General features: G+C 38.7%; 1 protein-coding gene and 1 long non-coding RNA gene across 8 annotated transcripts in view; one reads left to right on the top strand and one right to left on the bottom strand.

Annotated features, from left to right (window-relative positions):
• The window catches only part of LOC105277685 (solute carrier family 12 member 4), a 74762-nt gene that overhangs the window by 10775 nt on the left and 40123 nt on the right, over positions 1-23864 (bottom strand). The window contains exon 1 of one of the 7 annotated variants that reach the window (XM_011336246.3): positions 13827-15543. The exons of the other annotated variants lie outside the window; for them this stretch is intronic. Within the exon in view, the coding sequence (XP_011334548.1) occupies positions 13827-13899 (73 nt within the window). The 5' untranslated portion in view covers positions 13900-15543. Of the gene's footprint in view, positions 1-13826; positions 15544-23864 lie in introns of those variants that run through there. 7 annotated transcript variants of the gene reach the window in all.
• On the top strand, positions 16984-23683 carry LOC105277684. Its single transcript, XR_893664.3, has 2 exons — positions 16984-23038; positions 23113-23683. It is a non-coding gene; the product is annotated as an uncharacterized LOC105277684 (long non-coding RNA).

Below are 23864 nucleotides of genomic sequence, written 5' to 3'. Positions count from 1 at the left end.
ATACAATTTAATTCTGCATATTAATATTAGTAAATATATAATATAATAATACTTAATATTATATAATATAATATATTTTTATTTTATTTTTACAACATTAATCTTTTTATTCTTTTTTGTTTTGCATTTAGCCCTGACGTGTTAATAAATGTATTTTTATCATATTTGTTTCATGTGTCACACAATTTGCTTAATTAATAAACACTTGATATTTTATGATTTATGAACCGTGAAGGAAAATATTCATTATCGCAGGAAAATCTACGATAACAATCAAGCTAATTGAAGAGGCATTTATAAGATACTTAAGAATTCGCAGGACGCTTAGAAAGAGTTATAATAATTAAGACTGCCTGCTGGATTACTTGTAATACACTTTAATAACGGTTGAAAGTTAATTATAAAGGCACATTTTCGGACAACTTATATGTTAGATCCGTGGGAACATTAATTTTTCTTATGTTTTGACAAACGTGTCGCAACGGCATTACAGTTTTAAACGCATGTGTGCAATAATAATATTTATAAATATTCAGATATCAATATTTAAAATAAATAATTCAAATAAATAATTTTTACAGATCCATAATTACACGCGACTTATTCTATTTTTTAATTTCGTGCTTAAATTTAGTAAAGTTATTGTAATAAGACACTCTTTATATATTTTATGTATGATTTCGCTTGCATATATCTTACAATATTTAATATTTCAATATTTGTGTATTTTATATTTTCCCTTTTACGTCTTTCATACGTGAGATGAACGGGTACTGGCGTGAATCTAACAACATTACGATGCCGTTAAGGAGCTTAGCTTCCAACATAGCATTTCACGATACAAATGGCACCGGCCCAAGTGGCACGTACGATCGTTAATCGACCTGACAGAATCAACGCGAATTCGGAGTTGGTCTCGCGAGGAGAGCTCCAGCCTCGCGGACCATTCGTCTCTCTCAGCAAATCTCGACCCTCTTTCGCGGTATTCCATCAAGACGTTCATTTTAACAGGTAGATATTTCTTATCTGGCTTAGACCAGACCGCGATACTGGAATACAGAATTTGCCCAACTTTTTTGATTGATCGATCATATCCCGAAGTTGGAGATACTTCTTTCAAAGTAACAGTCGTACATCTGTATTTGAGCGGATAAACTGTGAGAAGTTTATCGCGAATGAAACTTTTCCAAATTCAATGCATATTAATTGAGCAATTTGTTAATGCGTGAATCCAGAAAATACGATCACGAGAATGAAGCCGAAAGAAGGATAAGAAACGATCGGATTATGCAACGTTTTTATGTCATCGACGAGCGGGCGAGCGTACTGGTAGTCACTTGGTAGTCATGAGCAAAGGCTTTGCTCACCCTTGTTTACTTGAGGTGCTTCAACGATTACAGATATATCAGAGCCGCAAGTTTCGTTCGTAATCTGCTTCAAATTCAATCCAAAACACACGCGCTCGTGCGCGCGAATAATGCTGCCAATAAAATGCATTATGACAGATATTACGCGATGTTCCAGTAAGGCAGTAAACAAGACCATATCTCTTCGTTTGTGAATTTATTACTGATATTTCCCTGAAGGAATAAATCGCCCGCCCCCGCAATGGATTTGCATCGCAAATTAAATAAATTAACAGCAATGTAAAAGTCTCTGATAGCTTCAACAGTTATTGTAATTATTTATCGTTGTTTGACGTCGAAAATACGTATTTAGAAATATTTATAGGTATGTAAGATACATCTAATGGCCTGGAAAATTGAGTTTTCCTCAGTGTGATTACAATCTTATATCGAAAATATACTGCTTTACCCTGTAAGGGTGAGCGGGGTAATTGAGACCTTCGAGTAAATGGAGTATCGCGACTATTTCTCACTGATGAAATTACATGCAAATTGGAGTTTGTAACTATTCTCTGGTTACTGTAAAATTTAATTTACAAATAAATATTACATCAACCGAAATTAATAAACGTCAGTAAAATAAATACTTTCTTCTAACAGTTTCATTAAACCCAAATATCATAGTAAAAGGACATTATTCCATCTAAATTATTGTATCTTACTTCGCGTAATTTCCACTCGCTTTACTTTAATAAAGTCACTGACGTAACTTACCGGAAAAACGTGAAAACGATGAAAGCACAGTTAAAGACCATTTATTAACGTCCATCAAACGCAAGCATCAGTCATATTTTAACAGTCTCACGGTGACTTTATTGGCGAACGAATTCTACCGTTAGAAAAAGCCGTTATTCCATCTACGGTCCGTATTATCGTATTTTACCTCGCGAGATTGCCGCGCTGGTTTTATCGGCGATGTAACGGAAAAACGTAGAAACACCGCAAGGACGAACAACGGCGCGAAGTAGGTCGATGGTTTCGCGTGCGACGCAATGCCAAGGCTTCCCCGTGTACGTGTAGAAAGAAGGTAGACGCAGCAGACGTAGCAGAAAACTAGATAATGCTGGAATGGAGGACGCATCCGAAGGGAAAAGTCGAGAGCCATGCGTCTCGATCACTTCTGGATGCTTCTCGGGTGCACGGTTGGTCTACCACTGTGCTGATCTTTTTATCTCGATCCCTCGTGGATCACGGAAGTCTCGCGAGTTTTTTCCTCACCCCTAGCATCATCTCACTGTGCCCGATGTTATTTTATAACGTCGTCGTATTCCGCATTACGTTCGCTCCACGTCACGAATCGCGCACCATTGCGCTAAAGTGATTCGCAAGACGATCTCGTCGGTAGCAGCTGCCGGACTTTGTTACCGTGGTACAGCGATTTTAAGCGAAATCCGCTCCCGTGAGAACGACGTGATCGGAAGCGAGAGATCTCGACACGTGCGCGGAATACCGCGAGTCGATTTTTGTCTTTTTGGGAGACACCAAACGTCACGAAATGAAGCGTTAAAAGAAAAATGAATAGCCGGCTGTCCAAGGCATAATATTGAATATTTCATTTCTTCAAAAGATTCCATAGAATCTTTTCTTCTTCTAAAAAAACATATAATATTTTTCGCTAATATACTTTCATCTATTCTATTCTATTATTTCTATCTTTTCTCTTAATATATTTTTATATATTTTTCTATTATATTTCATATTTGAGCAATTACACTGGCCACTATTTTCATTGATTAAATGGGATATCGGAAATTCTGGCTACGGCACCTAGCCATTTGAATGTCGATACTGGTATCATATACTGGTATATCAAAAGCTCGATATCCAATATCTATCGATATCAGTGGTCTCAATACTTCAGAAAGTTAATAATAAGAAAGAAGAATATATTTCAATCTTCAGTAACGCGATAAGCGAGTAGAAAGTTGTGCAAAATAAAGCATTAAGACTGATTATCAATATATATGCATGTACAATTATTTACGTAATACATTAAACCATACTTTAAACCACTTAAGTTTTCTATTTGCACAGGAATATAAATGGATCTTTTATCCGTAAAAGAGACTTTGCGCGAACGTAGTTTGACGCGTGACCGCATTAATTTTTAATTACTATATACAGTTTGCACAGAAGAAGTTTGTCCGTTTAATAAAAAAAGTAGGTTCGGCCGTGGTATTTCCACGCTAAAGAATTTTGCGGTGCGACGATCAAAGGACCATCAAAGAGAGGATGGAACGAACCAGCGAAAAGAAGAGAAAAAGAGAGGAAAAAACGAAGGCGGCGAAAAACGTCATTTTTCCATGGGCGATCGCGATAAGGAGAAATATATCGCGAATAAATACACATGTCCCTGATCGAACCGCATTTCTTTGACAGATGCTGCAGCATCAAGAGCGAAAGTCGTAGCGATACGATAGCCCTGTCACGAAAAATGCAGTTCCCTTTCAAGAATATTTCCTGAGGTTCTCTTATACTAGACGTCCCGTGCTCAGATAATAAATAACTTTATTATCTGAGAGAGAAAGAAAGAGAAAGAAAGAGAGATATGCGAAAAAACAGTTTTAATAAAAATTGTATACAATTTATATCCTGAATATTATCAAAAATTTTATTCACGTAAACACCAAAGATAAAATATCGACGAAAATTCAGTATAATTATTTTCCACATAATGCAATAATACAGATCTGCATAAAATATGTCAAATATTTTATGATTATCCGATTATAATAAATAACTCCTCCCTCTCTCTCTCTCTCTCTCTCTCTCTCTCTTACTCTTGCCATACATGTGAGCGAATAATTATGATCGAGTGTCGTCTGCACGCGGCTATGCATCACGCTCATGCAAACACACATGTAGCCTGGACGTGAGACTAATTGGTGAATTAAGTGACCGGATTATTCCCAAAATCGATCCAGGATAATCGGGACAAACAGAGTAAGAATTACAACCACCTTGGTAATATTTCATGACACGGTCGTAAGTAAAAGAATGTTCTTTGGTCAGGCAATGATAATCGTAATATCTCATTGATGGGGCTGTAACCTGCAGACTGTGCCAGCAAATGACGACCATAAGACTCGAAAGACCGTAAATTTTCCAACGATTGTCAATATCAGCTAGTCGCTCGATGACCTATTACATGTCTTATAGACCGCTGGAAATCGCTATGACAGAGTTTCCTTTGTAAGATATGTAAAAGATTAGTAAAAAATCATTTTGTAAGTTCTGTATATTAGGATATTATAATAAATGAATAACACAGGTCTGCAAAATTTCAAAAACTTTATGCGTTTTGGAATTGAAAGGCTATTTTCTACGTAATTTTGTCCGCTGAATACGAATCCGACCTTAGAATTTCTCTATCACGTCAGGTTTTCGAGATAATTAGGTTTAAATAGCCAAAAAAAGCCGATTTTGACTATATTTAACCGATTATTGCTAACAAAGTAATTTTATTTCAAGAAATTCGCAAACGGCATCTTAATGTACAACTCTTCCCCTTCAAAATCATATAAGATTTTTTATTTTACGATTACTTTTAACAGAGATATGCAAATTTAAAAAATATAACTTTAAGTACAATTTTCTTGGACATTTTACTGTCATTTTCTTTTAACTGAGGGACATACTGAAATTCTTATTATCCGCAAATTCAACGTAAAAACATTGGAAGTTTGATTAAAAAATTTACAGTAAAATTTCCTAGAAAATTTTCACCATGTGAACAATGATGTTTAGTTGGTATATGTATATAGTATTATAAAAATAGCTTCTAAAGAATCCTATCTTTGTGCTTTCATTTTTTTCTCACTGTGTACTATAAAGTACTATATTTTCTTTCATTTTATTGGTTTTAATTTTTCATAATAATATATGCTACAGAAATAGACTGTCACATATAATGTCTATGAGTCTCATAGACTTCAATATCAATAAACTTCAGTATCTCCGTCAAAAATAATCGTAAAATAAAAAATCTTATATGTTTTTAAAGGGGAAGAATTGTACATTAAGATACCTTTTGAGAATTTCTTGAAATAAAATTACTTTATTAGTAATAATCGGTTGAATATAGTCAAAATCGGCATTTTTGGCTATTTAAACCTAATTATCTCGAAAACTTGACGTGATAGAGAAATTGTAAGGCCGGATTCGTATTCAGCGGACAAAATTACGTAAGAAATGACCTTTGCAATCCAAAACGCAAAATCATGCAGACCTGTGTAATTTACTCATCTTTTTTAACAAATCTTATAACCTATTTTTATAAAATAATATATAAAAATCTTTTATAATACTTGTATCTCAATATTTAGGTTTTGCAAAGAGACTAATCTTTTTTTCAAATCAATATCACAATTAAACCAACGTGTTTCGTTCTTTCAGTTTTAATATTGGTAAGTCCTAGTTCACGTTGTTTGAAGTATTTCATAGAGATATTTCAAAATTTTTTATTCTTCATCTTTAATACTCGAGAAATGCGGAGATTTAATTGTAAAATGCCACAGAGAAATCTACACGTAAAGCGATACACAGACTCAATAAAGAACGACAAAGGGTTAATCCATACAACAGAAAGTTAACCGTTCGAAAAGTGGAACAGAACTCGTCACCGTGATGAATAAGGAGGCACAGCTGGGTAAGGAAGCTGCGTAAGCAACCAGAGCGGAATGAACATTGTGTCTGGAGAATAGAAGCTCCGGTTGCTTTGTACTTGCACGCGCAGCATTTGCCGAACGCTGGCAAGTTCGGACCAATCTCGTGACGAGAATTAACGAGAACCGGACCTCAATCGCCTGCAACGCCCGACGCAATTCCGTCTCGAGATGATTCTCATTCTCGAAGAATTGTTCTCAAAGTGGTTGCATTACGTAAAACTGCGTTTTCTTTTGCGGTTCCTGTTCGTCTATGCAATTTATCTGTCTAACGTAATTCTTTGAATGTCAAGCGTTTTCCGCTTTGAATACGGAATGCGGATTAATTATACCTGTAACTATACAACGTTTTTTTTCCTATCGTAACACGCAATTTTCAAATAACTGCGAATTTCTCTATCGCCTTTAATTTTATCATGTATCATTATTTATCATAGATTAATTATAGATTAGAACGTTGCATAAGATTATTGATCTTTCTCTTTTTGATGTGCCTTGCTTGATTCAATTCTTAATAGCTGGCCCTGTTCTCTTTATGATGGCGCCAGCCTGGAATGATGCGTCGCGACGCAAATCGAAACTGCGACTCGTCCTTTTGCGCGTCGCTGCGAAAATTAACAGCTCGGATGCATCGACGAGACGACGGTGTCTGGTGAAGACAGGTCGGTTTACGTCGCCCCGACGTGATAGCATCGTCCTCCGTGAAATAATGTACGGAATCGCGTGCCTTTTATCTCACAAAATACCTCGTATCGATGTTATCGTATTTCCGTAAAGGTATCGCAGTAGTGTTATTTCTTTCCTCTCTTACGAAACGTTACCGCCGATGTATTTTGTATGAAAGCAGACTCTTTACGAGAAATTGTGCATTTTCCATGTATTCAATTACCTCTGCGAATTGCTTTGAAGCGATGTTTTCAAAGCGATACAAATAACAGAATAATATACAGAAATAATTGAATATCTGGAAAATGCATAACTTCGAAGCTTATCTTTATATGCGACAACGTGATAATTTTAAGCAACATGACAAGTGTATCTATTTATTTTGTGTTAAATATGATTTTTTGTGCAAAAAAGAGTTTTACAAAAATCGTACCCCCTTTACTTTGTAAAAATATCAATTGTGGTCTATAGAAGGTTCAATTACCTCAGCTGTAACTAAACTGACACATAATTATGCACGTATCAATATGCAAAATCCGCCCGAGGCAAATACTCCAATCACCCGAACGGGGATTCAAAAAATCAAGCTAATGAATGTCGAGAAGCGTCTCAACTAATGACGTTAATTAAGCACGATACGTTGTCTTCCGTAACTTTTCTTCAAGAAGCGGCTCCTTAAAACTTGCAATCGACATAATCGTGTTAAATATTCTGAGAGCGCGATCCACCTCTTGCTAATTTATTCCATTCTTGTTCGCCGTGCTTCAATAAAACATGAAGTTGTATTAAATTTGTCAATTAAGTAAATTGGAGCAGCTGCGCAAGTGGAATTATGATCTGCACTTAATGGCAAAAACAAAAAAAAAGGAAATTAAACAAAACACGAAGTGAAGGAAGTAAAAATAATCAGGTGTTTGAACATTTAAACATCTAACGATGTTTCGAAGAATTTCAAAAAATCGACATTCCGTGACACAACGGCAACCGAATATCTATATAAAATCAGTGATAGAGTTTCATGTCGCTCTTTATGGAGAAATATTAGATCAGTCAAAAAGTTCGATCCATACATTATGATACGTCACATACGTAATACAGGCAACAATGTTGATAATGTCTATATTATAGAGAATAATCATAGACCTGATTGATGAATAATTCGTTTCACTGAATGCAGTAAAATAAAATTTGACGCAAAATTCGAAATACACTTTTTGACTTTTTGACCCAATAGAATATGTTTACCAATGTCTCTATTTCTCGCATCGTCTGCGGGAAATTTTTCCTGTCCACGTTTCAATTTCATAAATTCTACTCTCTGGTGCCCGTAAAGAAAGTTAAACAGCCGTGCGCGTGTTTCGGCGGAGGCGACGTCGACGGTCGAATTGAATTTCATATTTCAAACTTATGGCACACACAATTACCTCCACGCGATACAGTAACTTTATCGAGTGGGCGGCGGCTGGCGATTATTGGCCACCGATTGATCTACGTTCGATGGCACGTGTGTTTCTGCTCGCACGTGCGGCACCGCGCGTTTTAATACGTATTACATATTTCACTTGGCGGTAAAATACATCAGCTACGGGAATAGAGTTGCGCGCATTATTATTGCAGGCGGAGTTGCATACTATTGTAAGAGAAATTGCATCTTCAAGTCGAATGCATAATTCGGTCCGGAATTATAACACAGGTTACGCGCAGCATAACATATCGTGCATTTGAAAATTTGATTTCGAGCAATATTCATCTGAATCCTCCATTCTGTTCTAAATAAACTAATAATTATACTAACAAATCAGTTTGTAACAATTCCGATTATACTTTACACCGTAATTTTAATTAATTTTATTATAATTGGATGTTAGTAATTGTTAGCAGTAATATCATAAAATGATATTAAATAAACATTTTCTGCCGCTCTATCTATTATTTTTTAACGTTTTGCGTTTTACAAAAAAATATTTTTTTCTATTATTGTCTCCCTTTTCCTCTTTATTTTTGGCAAATTTTGATGTCAAATCAACTTTTTCGCTAATTTCAAATACTGTTTAATTTCTTGTTTATAACTATCAAAATTTATAGAGGCTATATATTGATTGACGGCGTTTAATTTTGCTGTAACAAGCAAAGGAATAACAAATGACTGTGCAAACAATAACGTGATTAATGCTGGCAGAGTTTGCGATTATCTTTATACCTTCCTTATCTCGCCTTGGCTTTGGTCCGCTTGTAAATTACGACGACGGATTAACACTAGCTCGTAGATGTTAAAGCCTATAATCTAACGTTAAGTTATCACGATGGTAATTAAGTTTCCCGCGAATCTCAAAAACGAACAAATTGTTTAGAAAAGCTATAATGGTATCATTAAGATTCTTATTCTTCGTTAATCGTTAACATATTTGTTTTACTTACTAATTTGACTTACTCTTAGCTCTTCTCTCTTTCTTTTAATTCATCGAACTATAAATATCTCAATATTGGTTACTGCTAAATAGAAAAGTCATAGTTTTTGACTTTCAAATTAAAATTACATCTTTACACAGATTTCGAAAAGTTGTCGAAGACAGCTACGAATCATTCATTTGATGGGTTGAGAATAACGAGAGAATTAACTGGGAGAGAGAGGAAGATCCAGTGAAATTTAAATAATCGGCAATTACGAACAAGCGGAGCATGAATTTCGTGCGGAAGCGCAACTGCCCGCTCGAACACATCGACGCTATGTCGACGTAATTTCCTGACGATGCATGACCGCACTGACGCCGACGTCGCAGCATCCGATCTGATGCATGCATCAATCGAGAAACTCGTGTGTCAACAAGAGTTGATACTTGCAGGACATATACGTAGTTGTATTTATCGCGACATATTTGCAGAGCTTCAATTTTCGCTTGAAACTTGAATTCATATGCAGTTAACGAGATTAATAACATACGAGATTTCAAATCCAATTAGAAATAAAGTCACACTTGCATTTTATAAAGTAATTTAATACAGAAAATTATTATTCGTAATAATTAAAATAATTAATTATTATTTTATCGTAATTAATTGTCTTATACTGCCATGGAGAAGGGAAGAAGGTTCTATTCTTTCAATTATTCTCTGCAGGTTTTCTTATATTAATTATTTTAATTATTCGTTCTCAATATATTTATATATGTAAAGGGTACAGTCCATTAATACTGATTTAAAAAGATAATCTAAGAATTTTCTTGCAGTGATTTGTAAAAGATAAAGGAAATATTCTGCAGGACACATTGCGGGCGCGAAACAATGGGATTTAATAATGTGGAACTGACAATTTCCATTTTATCTTATTGTTAGCTACGTTGGAAATGTGTTTTTCACCGAATGACGTAACATTGGAAATTGATGGTAACGCTTCGGCAATCGCCGTTATCTCCATTGTGTGCAAACAGTTTCGCCATGCGAGTTTACACGGTGGATCGTAAGTGGAGGAGGTCGACGCATAAATTTCATCGTGCATCGCTCGATGAATCAATCATGATTACGCGCATGTAGGTGTGCCAATGGTCAGACGGACGCACGTAAATCATGAGAGGCGCACCGTAAAATGCTTTACGTCAATCTGTATCCATAGTATGCGATTAACTTAATCGCAAGCGGAGAAGATGCACATAAAGTAAATGCATTTTTGTGGGGTATCGATCAATACTGGTAATCAATTATGCGTTTTTGCAACATATAATATGATAAAATCGAACATGAGACGATAATGTAAAACGAAAAAGTAATGTAAAGTATTCTCATTATTATTACTTGTCAAATTCATTTAACTATCTGGCTTAATTCCTATTCTTTACAATTATTTTTCGCAAAATATATTTTTGCGGAAGATAAATATAAAAATTGTTGCAAAGATTATAATAAAATATTGATTTTTTGTCGATAAAGATCGTGAATATTTATTACAATCAATCTTGAGAATGTTTCAATGTTTCTCGCAAAATGTAAGCTAAATCTGTAAGAGCATAACTTGCGATTGTTAAGAGCATGCAGATGATTAAATTTCATTACGTCTCGTGTTAACTCGTGTCCCAGGATGTTCTCTACATTTATCACGAGATAATACGGACGTCCTGAAATTTTTGCATAATTGCTACAGAAAGATCTCTATGTATGTCTTAGATTACTTGATCTTATCCACAGTGATGATTTGCATCAGTCACCAACGGTTCCGATTTGCAAACGTTACTCGATTTGCAAATATGTCACGGCAGTCGTAACAGATACAGAATCAAAGATGGAAATTGCAGCACGCTGTGTGTCCTGTAACGAAATGTTAACAGACGTGCTTTTGATGGCTTCGTGCTTCATCGTGTCTCAGCGTTTCAGCGTTCCTCGCTCGGGATGTTGCGCGGTTTGCGGTCATCCCGTTTTTTATTCAATTTCTATGTATTCTGCCACAGAAATGTACCTATCGGTCAAGTACTTCAAATGCAGACTGTGTGTAGACCGTGAAACTGACACCGACCGAAGGATACGGGTGGATCGTCCATAGCCGCTAGCCAGTTTTCAAACTGTCGTGTCGTTTACACGACAGAGAAAAAAAAGCAGGTACTTGTATATGAAAAGTGTTTCCTCAGTTTGAAATCTGCTATTTTTACTTTATGATGTAATCAATCGATGTCGCATTATCTTATAATGTTTGATGTAATAGTAATAAAAAATCCAAGCTACTAAAAATAAATTTATAATAAAAATAAAAATTATTTATATTATAACTTATTCCTCGTTTCTTCAAAAATATTCATTAAAAACATTAATTTCTTTGTTTTCTTATTTCGTGTGCATATTATATAGAAAGAATGACGATAAAGATATTTTCAATTTTGAAAGAAATCTTTCTTATAACGTGTTTTGGTATTTATGACATTAACGTAATGCGTTTTGTACAGAGCAGTAAACTGAGTAGATTGAATTTTATTTTCCGCGTTTTTTGTGATTTGCATGCATGAGAATTGTATACAAATTACTTCCTTCCAATCTGAGAAAGCATGCTGGAAAAAAGAACTATCACGTCCAAGACCAAGAACTGTCACGATCATTTCCTCTCGCTCGAAAATCACTGCATTAAAACGGATTTTAAATTGTGATCGAATCGAATGTAGCCACCTTTCAGGCCGCTCGGATCACGCCCGTGACGAACTCTGACCTTTGATCGCCATCGTTGTCGCGCATTCGAAGCAATGCTTCACGTTCTGCTGATCAAAGGACGCCACTGCACCCCGTGCATTTGCACACGTACATACGTCACGTGTGATGCAGCGAGTCTGATGCAAAGTTAGTTGCTGACGTCGTTTTCGCGACGTCCACTTTGCGAGTGCAAAGGATGCTAAAACGGACTCTACTTCCATGACAAAGAGCCAGTTTTTAAGATGGCCTTTGACCGCGGTCTAGTTAACTGCGACAGTCATATAGGTTCGCGAGTAATCAGCCTTTGAAATTAAAAAATTTTAAGCTTTTTATCGAAGAGAAATCGACGACTTACGATTTGTGATGCAAAAACCTTCATTTGTAAGTTTTTCGCTCATAAGCTCGTCGATACATGCTTCAGGATGTCTATTTGCGCCCTATTTCAGTAAAATGTAAGGCCATTTTGATGGAATATACAGTACAAGAATCAAACCAAACATGAAATATAAATACTGCATAGTGTTTTAATATTTTAGACCATAATAAAGAATCACTTTACTCAGAAAGTGGTTTTATCAATATCAAAATATTTCGAGTGGTTGATGGCGGTGTAACTACGCGTGATACGTGAGAAGGGCTGGGCTAGAAAGACTTTACCCTACACCGTTTCCCAAGTTACAGATTAATATTTCATTCCACCTTTCACCAGGTTTTCCTCACTCTTGCTGAGTGCTGAACGTTAATCCATATCCAGATAGCATTATTTGAGCAATCTAAAGTTGATCATTCTTTAACCAGAATATTAAAATGTTAATTATTAATATGTATTTTATTGAATTTTGTTAAGTTAAGATTGTTATGTATCAAATTTTACAAAAGCATGTAGATAAGAAAGTTACATTCTATTTATCAAAGCAGAAAATGTCTCGGTCATTCCGACGCCGACCATGTGTATAAAGTTGTAAGTTTGATTAGTTCTGTGCGCGGATTGGCACTCGGTAGTACGCGAAAAGGATGAAAGCACGAAGCTTCACTTTGCTGGACATCGGACAATCGGATCTATAGGTAGTAGCTATCGACGTTAAAAACACAGAGATACTCCGTGAATGTGTATATACGCGTCTTGTCTCCGTCTCTCGTGTGCACTATCGATTCACCTCGCGGCCTTGTGCTTAATTGAATTAGTATCGGGCTAAAAAAGGGTGACCTTGAGTCAATTAACGGACGAGACGAAATAAGACAGAGTGACGCTCTTCGCCACTCACTCAAACGACAAAAGGAGAGAGAGTTCCTCTTTAAGTTGCGATCATACTTCGTTATTGTAATTCTCCCAATGCCCCCATATTTCACGAGCGTACTCGACAAAGCCGCGACGATCAATTGCTGCAATTGCGAATGACTTACTTGCAGTTGCGTTGGCGAAATTTTCAGGCAAAACTAATCCTTTTACTTTCTAATGTGTTGCCAAATTTTTTTGAAATAAAAAGCTAATCATTTATTTATGTAAAATATACAACATATGTATTAATTATATAATTTTTAATCACTTCTCTCAATAAAAATTTGATTACTAATATTTAGAATATATTTCCTAGTACTAAATATTCGATTACTTTATCAAATATAATTAATATTGCAAATAATTGTTTTCTATTCTCTATTGCTGTTGTCATATAATAGCATTTTTACGTCTTTATTAAAAAATATTTTATAATTTTTCAAATCTTCAGTATGACGAAAGACGAAGATGTTTTTGTAAATGTTATTATGAACTTGGGAATTTGTGCTTTACGTATATTTATGCAACGACTATGTGGAAACTTGGAGCATATTTCGCGCGCGCGGAATGCCCGAGCAATTCGAAGCTGACCAAAGCAGACCAAAGACTTAGCGACGTGTCGGGGGAGTATGCGATGATGCGTACCAGCTTGCGGACGGGCTGGCGAACCGTCGGGCACGACGATCTTGGTCTGCGACTTCGGCGTGCCCTCGCTCATGGTAGTTTCGACACGTCTTCGATTTTCCACCGGTCGGGGGTGGGAAACACGAGGCCCCCTCTTCCAGCTGCCACCCGAAGCTCAGTGCCGTGAACGCTTCTCCGATCCCTGCGCGACTCGCAGGCTTCCTCCGATCGGCGCAGACTCCCGTTCCCGCGGGATATTTTTCTTCCTTGACTTTTCGTCTAAACCGATCACTTCGATACGAGCTTTAAACGACTGAAAACGTGCTTTTACTCTGACTTAAGTAGAGAATCGGCTGTTGCGGTGCCGATCTCCTTGAAATTGCGAGTATTCTTCCGGATTTCGTCCGTACGATCAAAGGATTCGCTGATCTATCCTCTCGCGAGAAAAAAGAACCAACAATTTAAGTGGACATTAAAGATCGCAAGCTCGTCATTGAGATCGGTCGGGAGATTTACAGTTTTCTCGATTTCTTTTCGCAGTTGTATCGTTCAACACTTCGCAATCGATCGTGCCGATTTTTATGGTTGTTCCAACAATAGCGATTCGATTGGTGGGAATGTGCACCGTCGAGGCCTCAAAAACCGATCTCGATTTTTAAAATCCCGCGAAGGCGCTGATCAAAATGCGAGACTCGTGAAGCGGTCGGAGCGCAGCTGATCGCTCGACGACTCGCCGCACTCCGCGCGCGACTCACTTTTCTGCCCCGATTCTTCTCGCCAACCCTCTCGCGATCTGGGAGGAGCCGACGCGCGCCGCGCGACACGGTAGCGAGATCGGTGTACGGCCGCGAGGCGGGCGCTCTCAGTCTCTCAGCGGGTGCATCTCTCCCTCTCCCTCTTCTCTCGCAGGCGGTGTCACAAGGTCACGAGATCACTGGGTTCGGCTGGATTCACGCGCGCTGGCGTCCGTACGTACGTACGTTCGATCGATCGGTCGGTCGGTAGGTCGGTCGTAATTACCACCGAATGTACTCCTCGCCGATCGACGATCGTGATTTCGGCCGCTCACCGAATACGTACACACGCGCACCCAACCATCAAGATTCACCCCTCGATTCGCGTCTGGATCCTCGATGATGTTGATCGTCTTAGATATCCACCGAGAATCGAGATACCGATCTCCAGCAGATTTCGGACGGACCTCCGGAAGCACCCCGCACACGCTTAGTGGCTGCTGCCGCGATTGATCGTCACCGTAACGCGATTCCGCGACCAAAAAGACGGCAACGAGACGACGAGACGACAACCGGACCGCACCGTCCGCAGGAGTGACGCGCGGAAACGCAGCGCGCGCGTCCAAGCAGAGCACGCAGCGGCCGCGGCTGACTAGAGCGCGGAGTTGCTACTGGGGTTACGCGCGGAGTAGTGGTACAAGCTCGCGATGTGTCGAACGGACTGGCTGCTCCTGCTGGCGCGCTGCGGAGTCACGGGTCACCACCCTTGCGCGTCTCTTCCTGGACCAATTCTCCCTCATTCGCCGCGCGCTGCCAGCTTCATCCCCCCATTCCTCTTTCTCTCTCTCTCTCTCTCCCTCCCTCTTTCTCTATCTTTTTCTCTCTCTTTTTATCTCGCGTGCTGATCGCTTCAACGTGCCCTGGCGTGCAACGATCGTCCGATGCTGACTCGCACGACGGCGGCTTTCCCTCGCGGAAAACGTCGACTGCCGCGCGCGCTACTGCGAGGGGGATCGACGGCGGCGGTGGCGGCAGCGGCGGCAAAGGAGCGCTCTCCCCGGCTTTTCCAGGGGCTCCTCTCTCCTCATCCCCCTGCGTCGCGCGCACACGCTTCTACGCCCTCTCCTCCCGGCGATCCTCCTCTCTTTCTCCTCTTCCTCCTCCTCCTCCATCTCTGCTGCCCCCGCGGCCACGGCGTGTCTCCCGTCTCCCTTCATCTCGGCGTGTATCCCCCTTCGTCCTCTCGCTTCCACCCGCGGAGGACCGCGAGCGAGGTGTCCCGGGCGTAGTGAGCAGCTCTCACCCGCTTTGCCACTCTCGCCACGGCGCCTGCGCGCCCCGGGGATGTCCCTCTCGCTTACCCCTCGCCCCCTTTGCATCTGTAGGTCCTGCGGATGCCCTCTCAGTCTCCCTTTTCCGTGGTCCACGCCTCCCTCCTCACCCTCCCCCTCACCTCCGTCGTCCTCGTTCCCGTCTCATCTCACCGCTCAGCAAACGCCCGCCTGTTGTCCGCTTTTCCTCTCTTTTCCTCCTTTCCGTTACGTGGTCGCCGCCGCTTTTATCGGCCGTCCTCCTCTCCCGCTCGGCCGTGTATGTTATCTTACTGGACCACACGCGCTGTTCGACGTCGCTGAGGCTGCCCTTTCGGAGGGCAAGGAGTATTTTTTGGCCAAAGACTCGAGACGAATCGAATTTGAATGTGCGTGATACGCGAAAGCGGGTCACGGTTTTCGTCTCCTGAAGGAAAAACGGCGGACTGCAAGTGAAAACAATCTCACAGAAAAACTGACAACCCAGTTTTTCCTCGCGGGACGGAGAAAATGAGATTTAAAAAATAATGCTTTTAATTTGTCGTCGGATTTCAATTTGCATCCAAGAGTGCATAACAGTAATCGCTTGATGCTCGCGGAAGTTTACCAAGAAAGGTGCACAAATTACTGACATTATAAGCAGAAATTGCCGGGTGCTTGGAGGCGGAATAAATCATCTTCTCAAGCACGAGTATCGTGTATTAAGTGACGCCCGATTTTCCCGCGCAATTTTTCTGGATGTTATTCGTCGAACACGAAAAGGAACGGAACACCGTTAGTTTCTTCACTACGACAGCTTATCTTCACACCTACAAAATGTACATGTAAACCGCAATTTAAACGCCGACCTTAAATCGAAATGCCAGCTTTAAATGGGGCTTCGTGCAAAAAAAAGCAAAGGAAACCTGAGTGATATATTATCAGGTATTCAGAGCAAGCGCTCTGTTATGCGAAATTGTTCACGAATTTGTATGACGCAACGAACATAGATATCACTGTTTGTATAAGATTACGTTCGTGTATTCCATATAATTTTGGTTAACGTATATTCTGAAATACAGAAGCATTTTCAGTATGTATTTTATGTAATTTAATTTATAAATATATATCATTTAATATTTTTCGAGTCTTTTTTTAGAATTATTTTTCACAGAAAAAGAGATTATACAATAATTAAATATATATCATTATTATACATAAATGTGTTGAATAACAAATTTACTATTTTTGATCTCAAATAAGAAACGAACTTTGTAATGTAAGCGCCTCTGTGTAATGATGTATGCGAGAACAACAAACGAGATGGAAATTATTTCACTAAAATTAAAATGCGCTGGAAAAGCTGTCCCGGGGTAATGTAGAAAGCGCAGTTTTATTACACTGTAATTTTATTATACCATTTGACGTAGCAGAGAGAACTAACCGCCTGCAATTTCACTATGCTACGATGTCGATGTCTTTTCTAGGCGTTATGCCGCTATGCCATCGTCAAACTATGAATTTTAAAGCCAACCACCTATATTTCTCCTTCTTCTTCTCGTCGCTCGTAATCGGTGAGTCCAATGGCGGAAGAATCCATACGAATACGAGAATTCAGCAATAATCGGAAGCATCCGAGCCTCAAGGGGAATTTGACTTGCATCGAAAAACGTTTATCGATTGCCGACAGAACGGTGTATCTTCTTTATAAAGCAGTCGAGAGCATAGCAGATTAATCCGGTTTTGCGTATGATTATATCATGGTCTGACCATGGCGTGTTCGTACCACTTACAACGGACAACGCCGTTGCAGAGAAATTATCTCGCTGAAGATATCCAAAGTTATAGTTCAAAGATCGGGAATAGTTAAGTAAGATAAGAAAAATAGCATAGTCAAAAGAGAAGTTGACACATACATAAATATAATGCGCAAAGTTAAAGTTTCAGGTTTAGACGAACTAAGTTTTAACGTCCAATTAAATCTAATTAATTCCAGTAAGTTAATTTTAGTTAAAGTAAATTAACTCGGGATCAGGGTAACTTTGAATTAATCGATAAGATCAACAGATAATAAGCGTAAGAAATTAAGAGCTCTTGATGTATGCATGTGAGAAAAAATAATGGTAATATGAAAATTCGCGAGTAGATTTGATACAACGTGAGGTAATTGTTATATTTATAATATAATAGCAATTTGACTTCTCGGTCGTATACATGTACAGACACAAATCAACGAATTCAGTTCGTACACAATGATGAAGTTTAAAATTTGCACGGTGAATATATTCGAGCACATTTGCGAACGTGCAACCCAGTTGCAAATTTCGTGTCTGTCGGCTTAATTAAAGCGGTGTTATATGCTGGCCCATGTGCACACAGCAATGAATGGCGTGTTTTTCAAAGAAAAACGAGAGAGAGAGAGAGAGAGAGAGAGAGAGAGAGAATGCGTTCTTTATGTTCACATAAAACTACCTATACATGTATTTCGCATGATGCACTCGTAAAAACGTTATTACTGACTTTCCACATCTCTCTCACGGCACAATCGCCAGATAAGGAAACGCTCGCTGGAGCGAGATAATGAAAGCGATGGCAAAGTTCTGCCGGAACTTCTCGTGAAATTATCGTAAAGATGGTGAATCGCCTTGAAACCGTATAAAGGTTCACTCCGAGCCATCAAGCTGCTACATATTGCACCGAGCAATTCAAATAAAAGTTTTCCTTTCCCATAGCTTTTGTTCCCATTTTCGTGTATAAGAAATGAAGCGACTCAATAACTTGAGGTAAACTTTTATTTTGTGTGTGCATGCGCGCGCGCGCGTGTGTGTATGCAAATGATTTATTTACCGGATTTTATGTAAACTTTGTAACAGAAAAAGGAAACCTTGAGCCTCTTTCTGTTTGTCTGAAAATGTCTACTATTTTTATCTGCAATGTTGAAGTTTTTATAAACTGTCATATAAGTTGTATAAGTTGCATAAGCAAACTGTGTTAAATTTTTTATTTTGATTTAACTCTTAACAAAATAAAGGTAGCACATTTTTATCGATACGCAACTGGCGGTTACTGATAATTTACAATGGCAACGATCTAGTATTATAATAAATAGATAAAGACCTGATCAAGATTATATGAAGGATCCTTAGTGCAAATAGTCACAAGTGGAATAGAGATAGTCGCTACGATCGATACGACATGCGATGCAGTTATATTGGAAACGTTGACTGAGTTGCAGCGGACCTTCGTAATTTTCGACAGGAGTTTGCAGAGCACGTGGGGCGAACTAATTCGATTATGGACGATTTGACCCGTGCCGAGGGAAAATTTAAAGTTCGCTCTACCCGCCAAATACACGACGTTACCGTAATTACCGATCTCGTCGTTATTCTCTTACATCGGCATAAAAAAGCATAACAGTATAAATTAATATTATGTGTAATACGAACCATATTGTCTACATTAGAGCTAATGTAGAGATAGATGCCACGTGAAAAATTGAGTGAATTGAGTTGAATTGAGTAACGTATTACATTTTAATTATACGCATGATGCATATTCGACGTCATGTATTTGCAATTCATCAAGTAAAGAATATCAATGTCAGTTTTATCGTATTAAATTTACATTAGCTTATGTAACTTGCGCGCATAAATGATCATATTAATGATATAATGGCCGGTAAAATACGTTAATGCGCACATATCGATAAAATACAAATCGAATTTCGGCACTTGACTTCGAAGATAGTAAAAGTATCAAACGTAACTTGTTCGTGCTTTCTTTGTATTCAATTATATCATTCTTTGCTTCGTTTGTGTCTCAAAGAACAAAAAGGTATAAAGTAGTTACAAAATGGCCAGCGCGTAACACACAAGATATCTCAATTTTGTTAACGTGATTCGATATAGAATCGTTTGTACCACTTTTTATTTCGTTTGTTCGTATAGTTCAGAGAAAAAAAAAGTCGAAGTTACAGATTGGATTTTCAGAATTAGTTAAAACGACGACGTGTGTGCAGCTGTTTCTAGTTAAAAACGGCTATACTTTAAAGATACGTTACAACAATTCGTTTGTATTTATTTATTTAGATTCTTCTTTATGTCTCTTTTCACTTTCCTTCCATATTAAAAATGTATATTCCATATACAAATGCGCTATGCTTGAAATTGTTACTTTCTTTCCAAGTGGCAGGTCCATATCGGTGTAATATACATGTATCAGATAGTATATGTATAATATTGTATATGTATCATGTGCGTCACATCGTAGTTTATTTAATGTCAAACTCGTGCTGTTAATTTTCAGTTAGCTTGTGTGCAATTTGCATTCCTGGGAGATTATCCCAAGAGAGCGAAAGAGAAAGAGAGAAAGAGAGAGAGAGGGAGATAAATCGATAGAGGAAATCTGTGTGCAACTCATGTCGAGTAATTCTGCTAAGTGAAACGCGTGCAGGAATTAATTCGTCCATAAACTCTAGTCGCGTCTATTTAAAGTTTACTCCACTTAAACTAATGTTCCACGCGAACTGCGCCGCCGTGTCATTGTCTTCAAGTGATTAACTATTTATTGCTTTCACAACTTCTGTACAAAATGCTCAATTTGTAATAATTAATAATCAATGATGCGAGATTATTTTCTTCCGTGTCATTGTCTTCAAGTGATTAACTTTTTATTACTTTCACAGCTACTGTACAAAATACTCAATTTGTAACAATTAATAATCAATGATGCGAGATAATGTTCTCAATGTTAAAAAACTTATTTAACATTTGAGATTATCGATTGCACAATTCTTTCAACTGCTTACAAAAATAATAAAGAATTTAAGCTTACGAATCTCTTCCCTTCAAATCTCCCTTTTCAGTACCACACGAAATAATTTTTGGAGTAGGAACAAAAATCATCCCGATAGCAGTTAATTATACTGAAGAAGTTTTATTAGAACCAGAGGAGAGAGATAATAATAATAACAAGAAAGGAAACAAGAAGGTCGTCCAAGATTCTGCTTTCGAGCTGCCTGCGAAAAATAATTGGCGGAAGGAAGAAAACGGATATTATGGTTGTTCTCGGGAGAAAAATAGAGAGAAAGTAAGTAAGTAAGAGAGAGATGGTTATAACTTAACCCGCGAGGGGCGTTACCGTGTTGGCCACCCTTCACGATGCTCGTATGAGGCCGCGCCGCTGAGGAGTATTCGGGATAACGAGGAAAATGTAGGACAGAGACTTCGGACGCGTTACGAATAGGACTCTCGCACTCGAGCCGCGACGTTGGCTGTTCGATTTTTGTCGAGTGCGCCAACGGAGTGAATAAAAGCGCCAATATTGTATGTAGCGCGTCGCATGAGAATCGAGAGATCTCACTCGCACAACAGTGGAAAATAAACAGAGTCCGGGCGTGATTTTATTTGAGTAATAGACAGTTAATAAAAAAGTGAATGAAAGATTATTCGACAACTGATGGATTAAATTTTAAATCAAATCGAACCAGGTAGAACATTGAACGATTAATCGATATTCGAATATTCGTTTACTTCGCAGTTATAATTTTTTCGTTGGAACTTCCTCGTTTAATCAGTGTTATGATACTCATTATCTACGAATTAATGACAAAAATTTATTAATTTCCGTATTATACATAAATATCCGTATTATACATAAATATCCATATTATACATAATTAAAAATCTAAGAGGAGTGTCCCATAAAACATGAAACAATGTCCGAAGTATAAAAACTAAATAATGGAATATTAATCCTCTCATAATCTGAAACGACCGCTCCTACAAGAGAACTTCAATTTAAGAGTTAGTTAGAAAAACTGTTTCGAGTTTACAGAGGCCGCAGTCGTAGGAATTCTCGTTAAGAAAAAACCATCTCCGATAATGGTCAAACAGATCTTGAATAAGAAATAAACGAGAAAAAAGCGCCGTTAATCCCGATTAATCCACCGTCAAGTCTCGTGTCAGGGAACATTGCTCGATTCCGATCCAGAGCCCCTTGTAGATTTATACTTCACACTCTCATCGTGCAGCCCGCGCTCTTGATCCATAAGAAAGGTATACTCGCTGGCTTGACTAACCCTCTCCACGTTTCCCTCCTCTGAGGAGGGTGTCTTGCCACTCGACGTCGTACGTCATTAAGAAGAGTGTAAGTTCGCCGGGAAGGGATTGGAGGGGTTGGAGAACCACGCGAAAGCGCGGGTTTATGGCGGCTCGAACACCGACACCGTAGCGGGTATAGACCGACCGGCCGGGTGACGTCATCCCCGGGTGAACGGTGACGTAAAACCCGGGGCAACGTTACGTTACGCAAGCGTGGAGGGTGCGCGCTGCGCGCGCTCACCCACTGCCCTACTTTCCGCTTCGCGCGCGCGCTACCCCGATTACTCGGGGTAAGCTTACCTCTTCACCCTCTTCGCACCCTCTCTTTCTCCCGACTAGCCTCTCTTACAAGAGAAGGAGAGAGGAGAAACCGCGTGTCGAGTGATAGAGTTAACACTGCCGAAAGGGTTTCTGTGTAACTTTTATTTATTTAAGCGATTGACCAACACAAGCAGGCGGAATGGGTAGAGCAGTCTTCGCAGTATCGGAAATTATCAAGATAAAATCCCTTTCTTATTTCTTTGTTTGTCGTTTCAGGAATAATCTATACTTCGGTCATGTCTTCCGTTTTCGATATTTTCAACGTTATTTTTAAAATGTAGATTTAATTTTTTGATATTCCTTAATGCCTTTCATATCAGTATTCGGTATTCAATATAGATATTAAAAAACACAGTATATTGTATCGAAAGATACCTGTGTATCAAAAATATTTGTTTTCTAACTTCTTCATTGATCGTAGTAAATCATGAAATGTTTGCTAAAATTTTCTTCTAATCTTCCATCTTGTGGTATTTTCTGGGAATTCCGCTCGACATTGCGCAAAGTCACGACAAAACATCGACGTCACGTTCTATCCGGGATTTTAATAAAATCTGAAGTTTGATACCACCGCAGCATTTTTCCATTATACGACGCCGGATAAGAATTAACGCGGCGACTTTTGGATCGGTTGAGATTGGCGAAAATTCCGGCAGATCGCCCCGGGCTCCGAGACCGTCCTCATCTTCACGTATTCAAGCTCCATTAAGTTCAACACCGTAGGAAGCGCCCTGCGGCTATGGACCCGGGATAAGAATCGCATCGACTTCCCCTTATCTAGGTCAAAGGTATGCACAGTATGTCAGATACTCGCGCGCGCGCGTGTCTATGAAATGTATGTATGTATGCGTGCACATTGCAGTCCAGTGATAAACAACATTGACACTGACGGCCGCTGGCTAGCTTTCGATCTGCATGGTTAATGTACAACACGTTGGAGCTGCTCATCCGTAAAAAAGGACGACGTAATGACGGGATTAACAACTTGAAGGATCGGAGGCTGTGTGTGTGACATGAAACGAAATTGAACATGATCATTAAAGGTTTAAAGAATATCTACTCATCATCCAGATTAGTTTTGTTTGTACGTCGTTTCTGGTAAGTCGATGTTCAATTCGAGCTTGAGAGAGGTAGTCTTTAACTACTTTGAAGATCGGCGATTAATATTTTAAGGAAATCTCACGGATTTGGAGGATTAGGAGACATTGCGAGTTCCACGAATCGCTTCTCTGATGTCGAATTTCGAGTGATTAAGAACTTCTACTTTAGCTTCAGGTACTGAAAATTGAATATTGAATATTGTGGAACGATTCAATTACAGATTTTAGGTAGTTAAAACGTGCTTAAAAATTTCTTCAAAACTAAGGAGTTGATTTGATGTACATTATTGCTCAAGTCATAAGATAAATTATAAAATAAATTAAATCTGATTCTGATAGGTATATATAAATTCATTAAAAGATGCATATATTTCGGCTTAAGTTAAGAAAACAGCTGAACTTTTCAGATTGATACAAAATAACTCTTGCGATATTTTAAATAACAATCGAAAAAAGAGAGTCAACTACATCGTAGAAGTAAAACCATAAGATGAACGATATCAGATAGAAATAA

Source organism: Ooceraea biroi, chromosome 7 (genome assembly GCF_003672135.1).
Source record: "Ooceraea biroi isolate clonal line C1 chromosome 7, Obir_v5.4, whole genome shotgun sequence".
NCBI classification, from domain to species: domain Eukaryota; kingdom Metazoa; phylum Arthropoda; class Insecta; order Hymenoptera; family Formicidae; genus Ooceraea; species Ooceraea biroi.
This window is presented reverse-complemented; position numbering and strand designations above follow the sequence as displayed.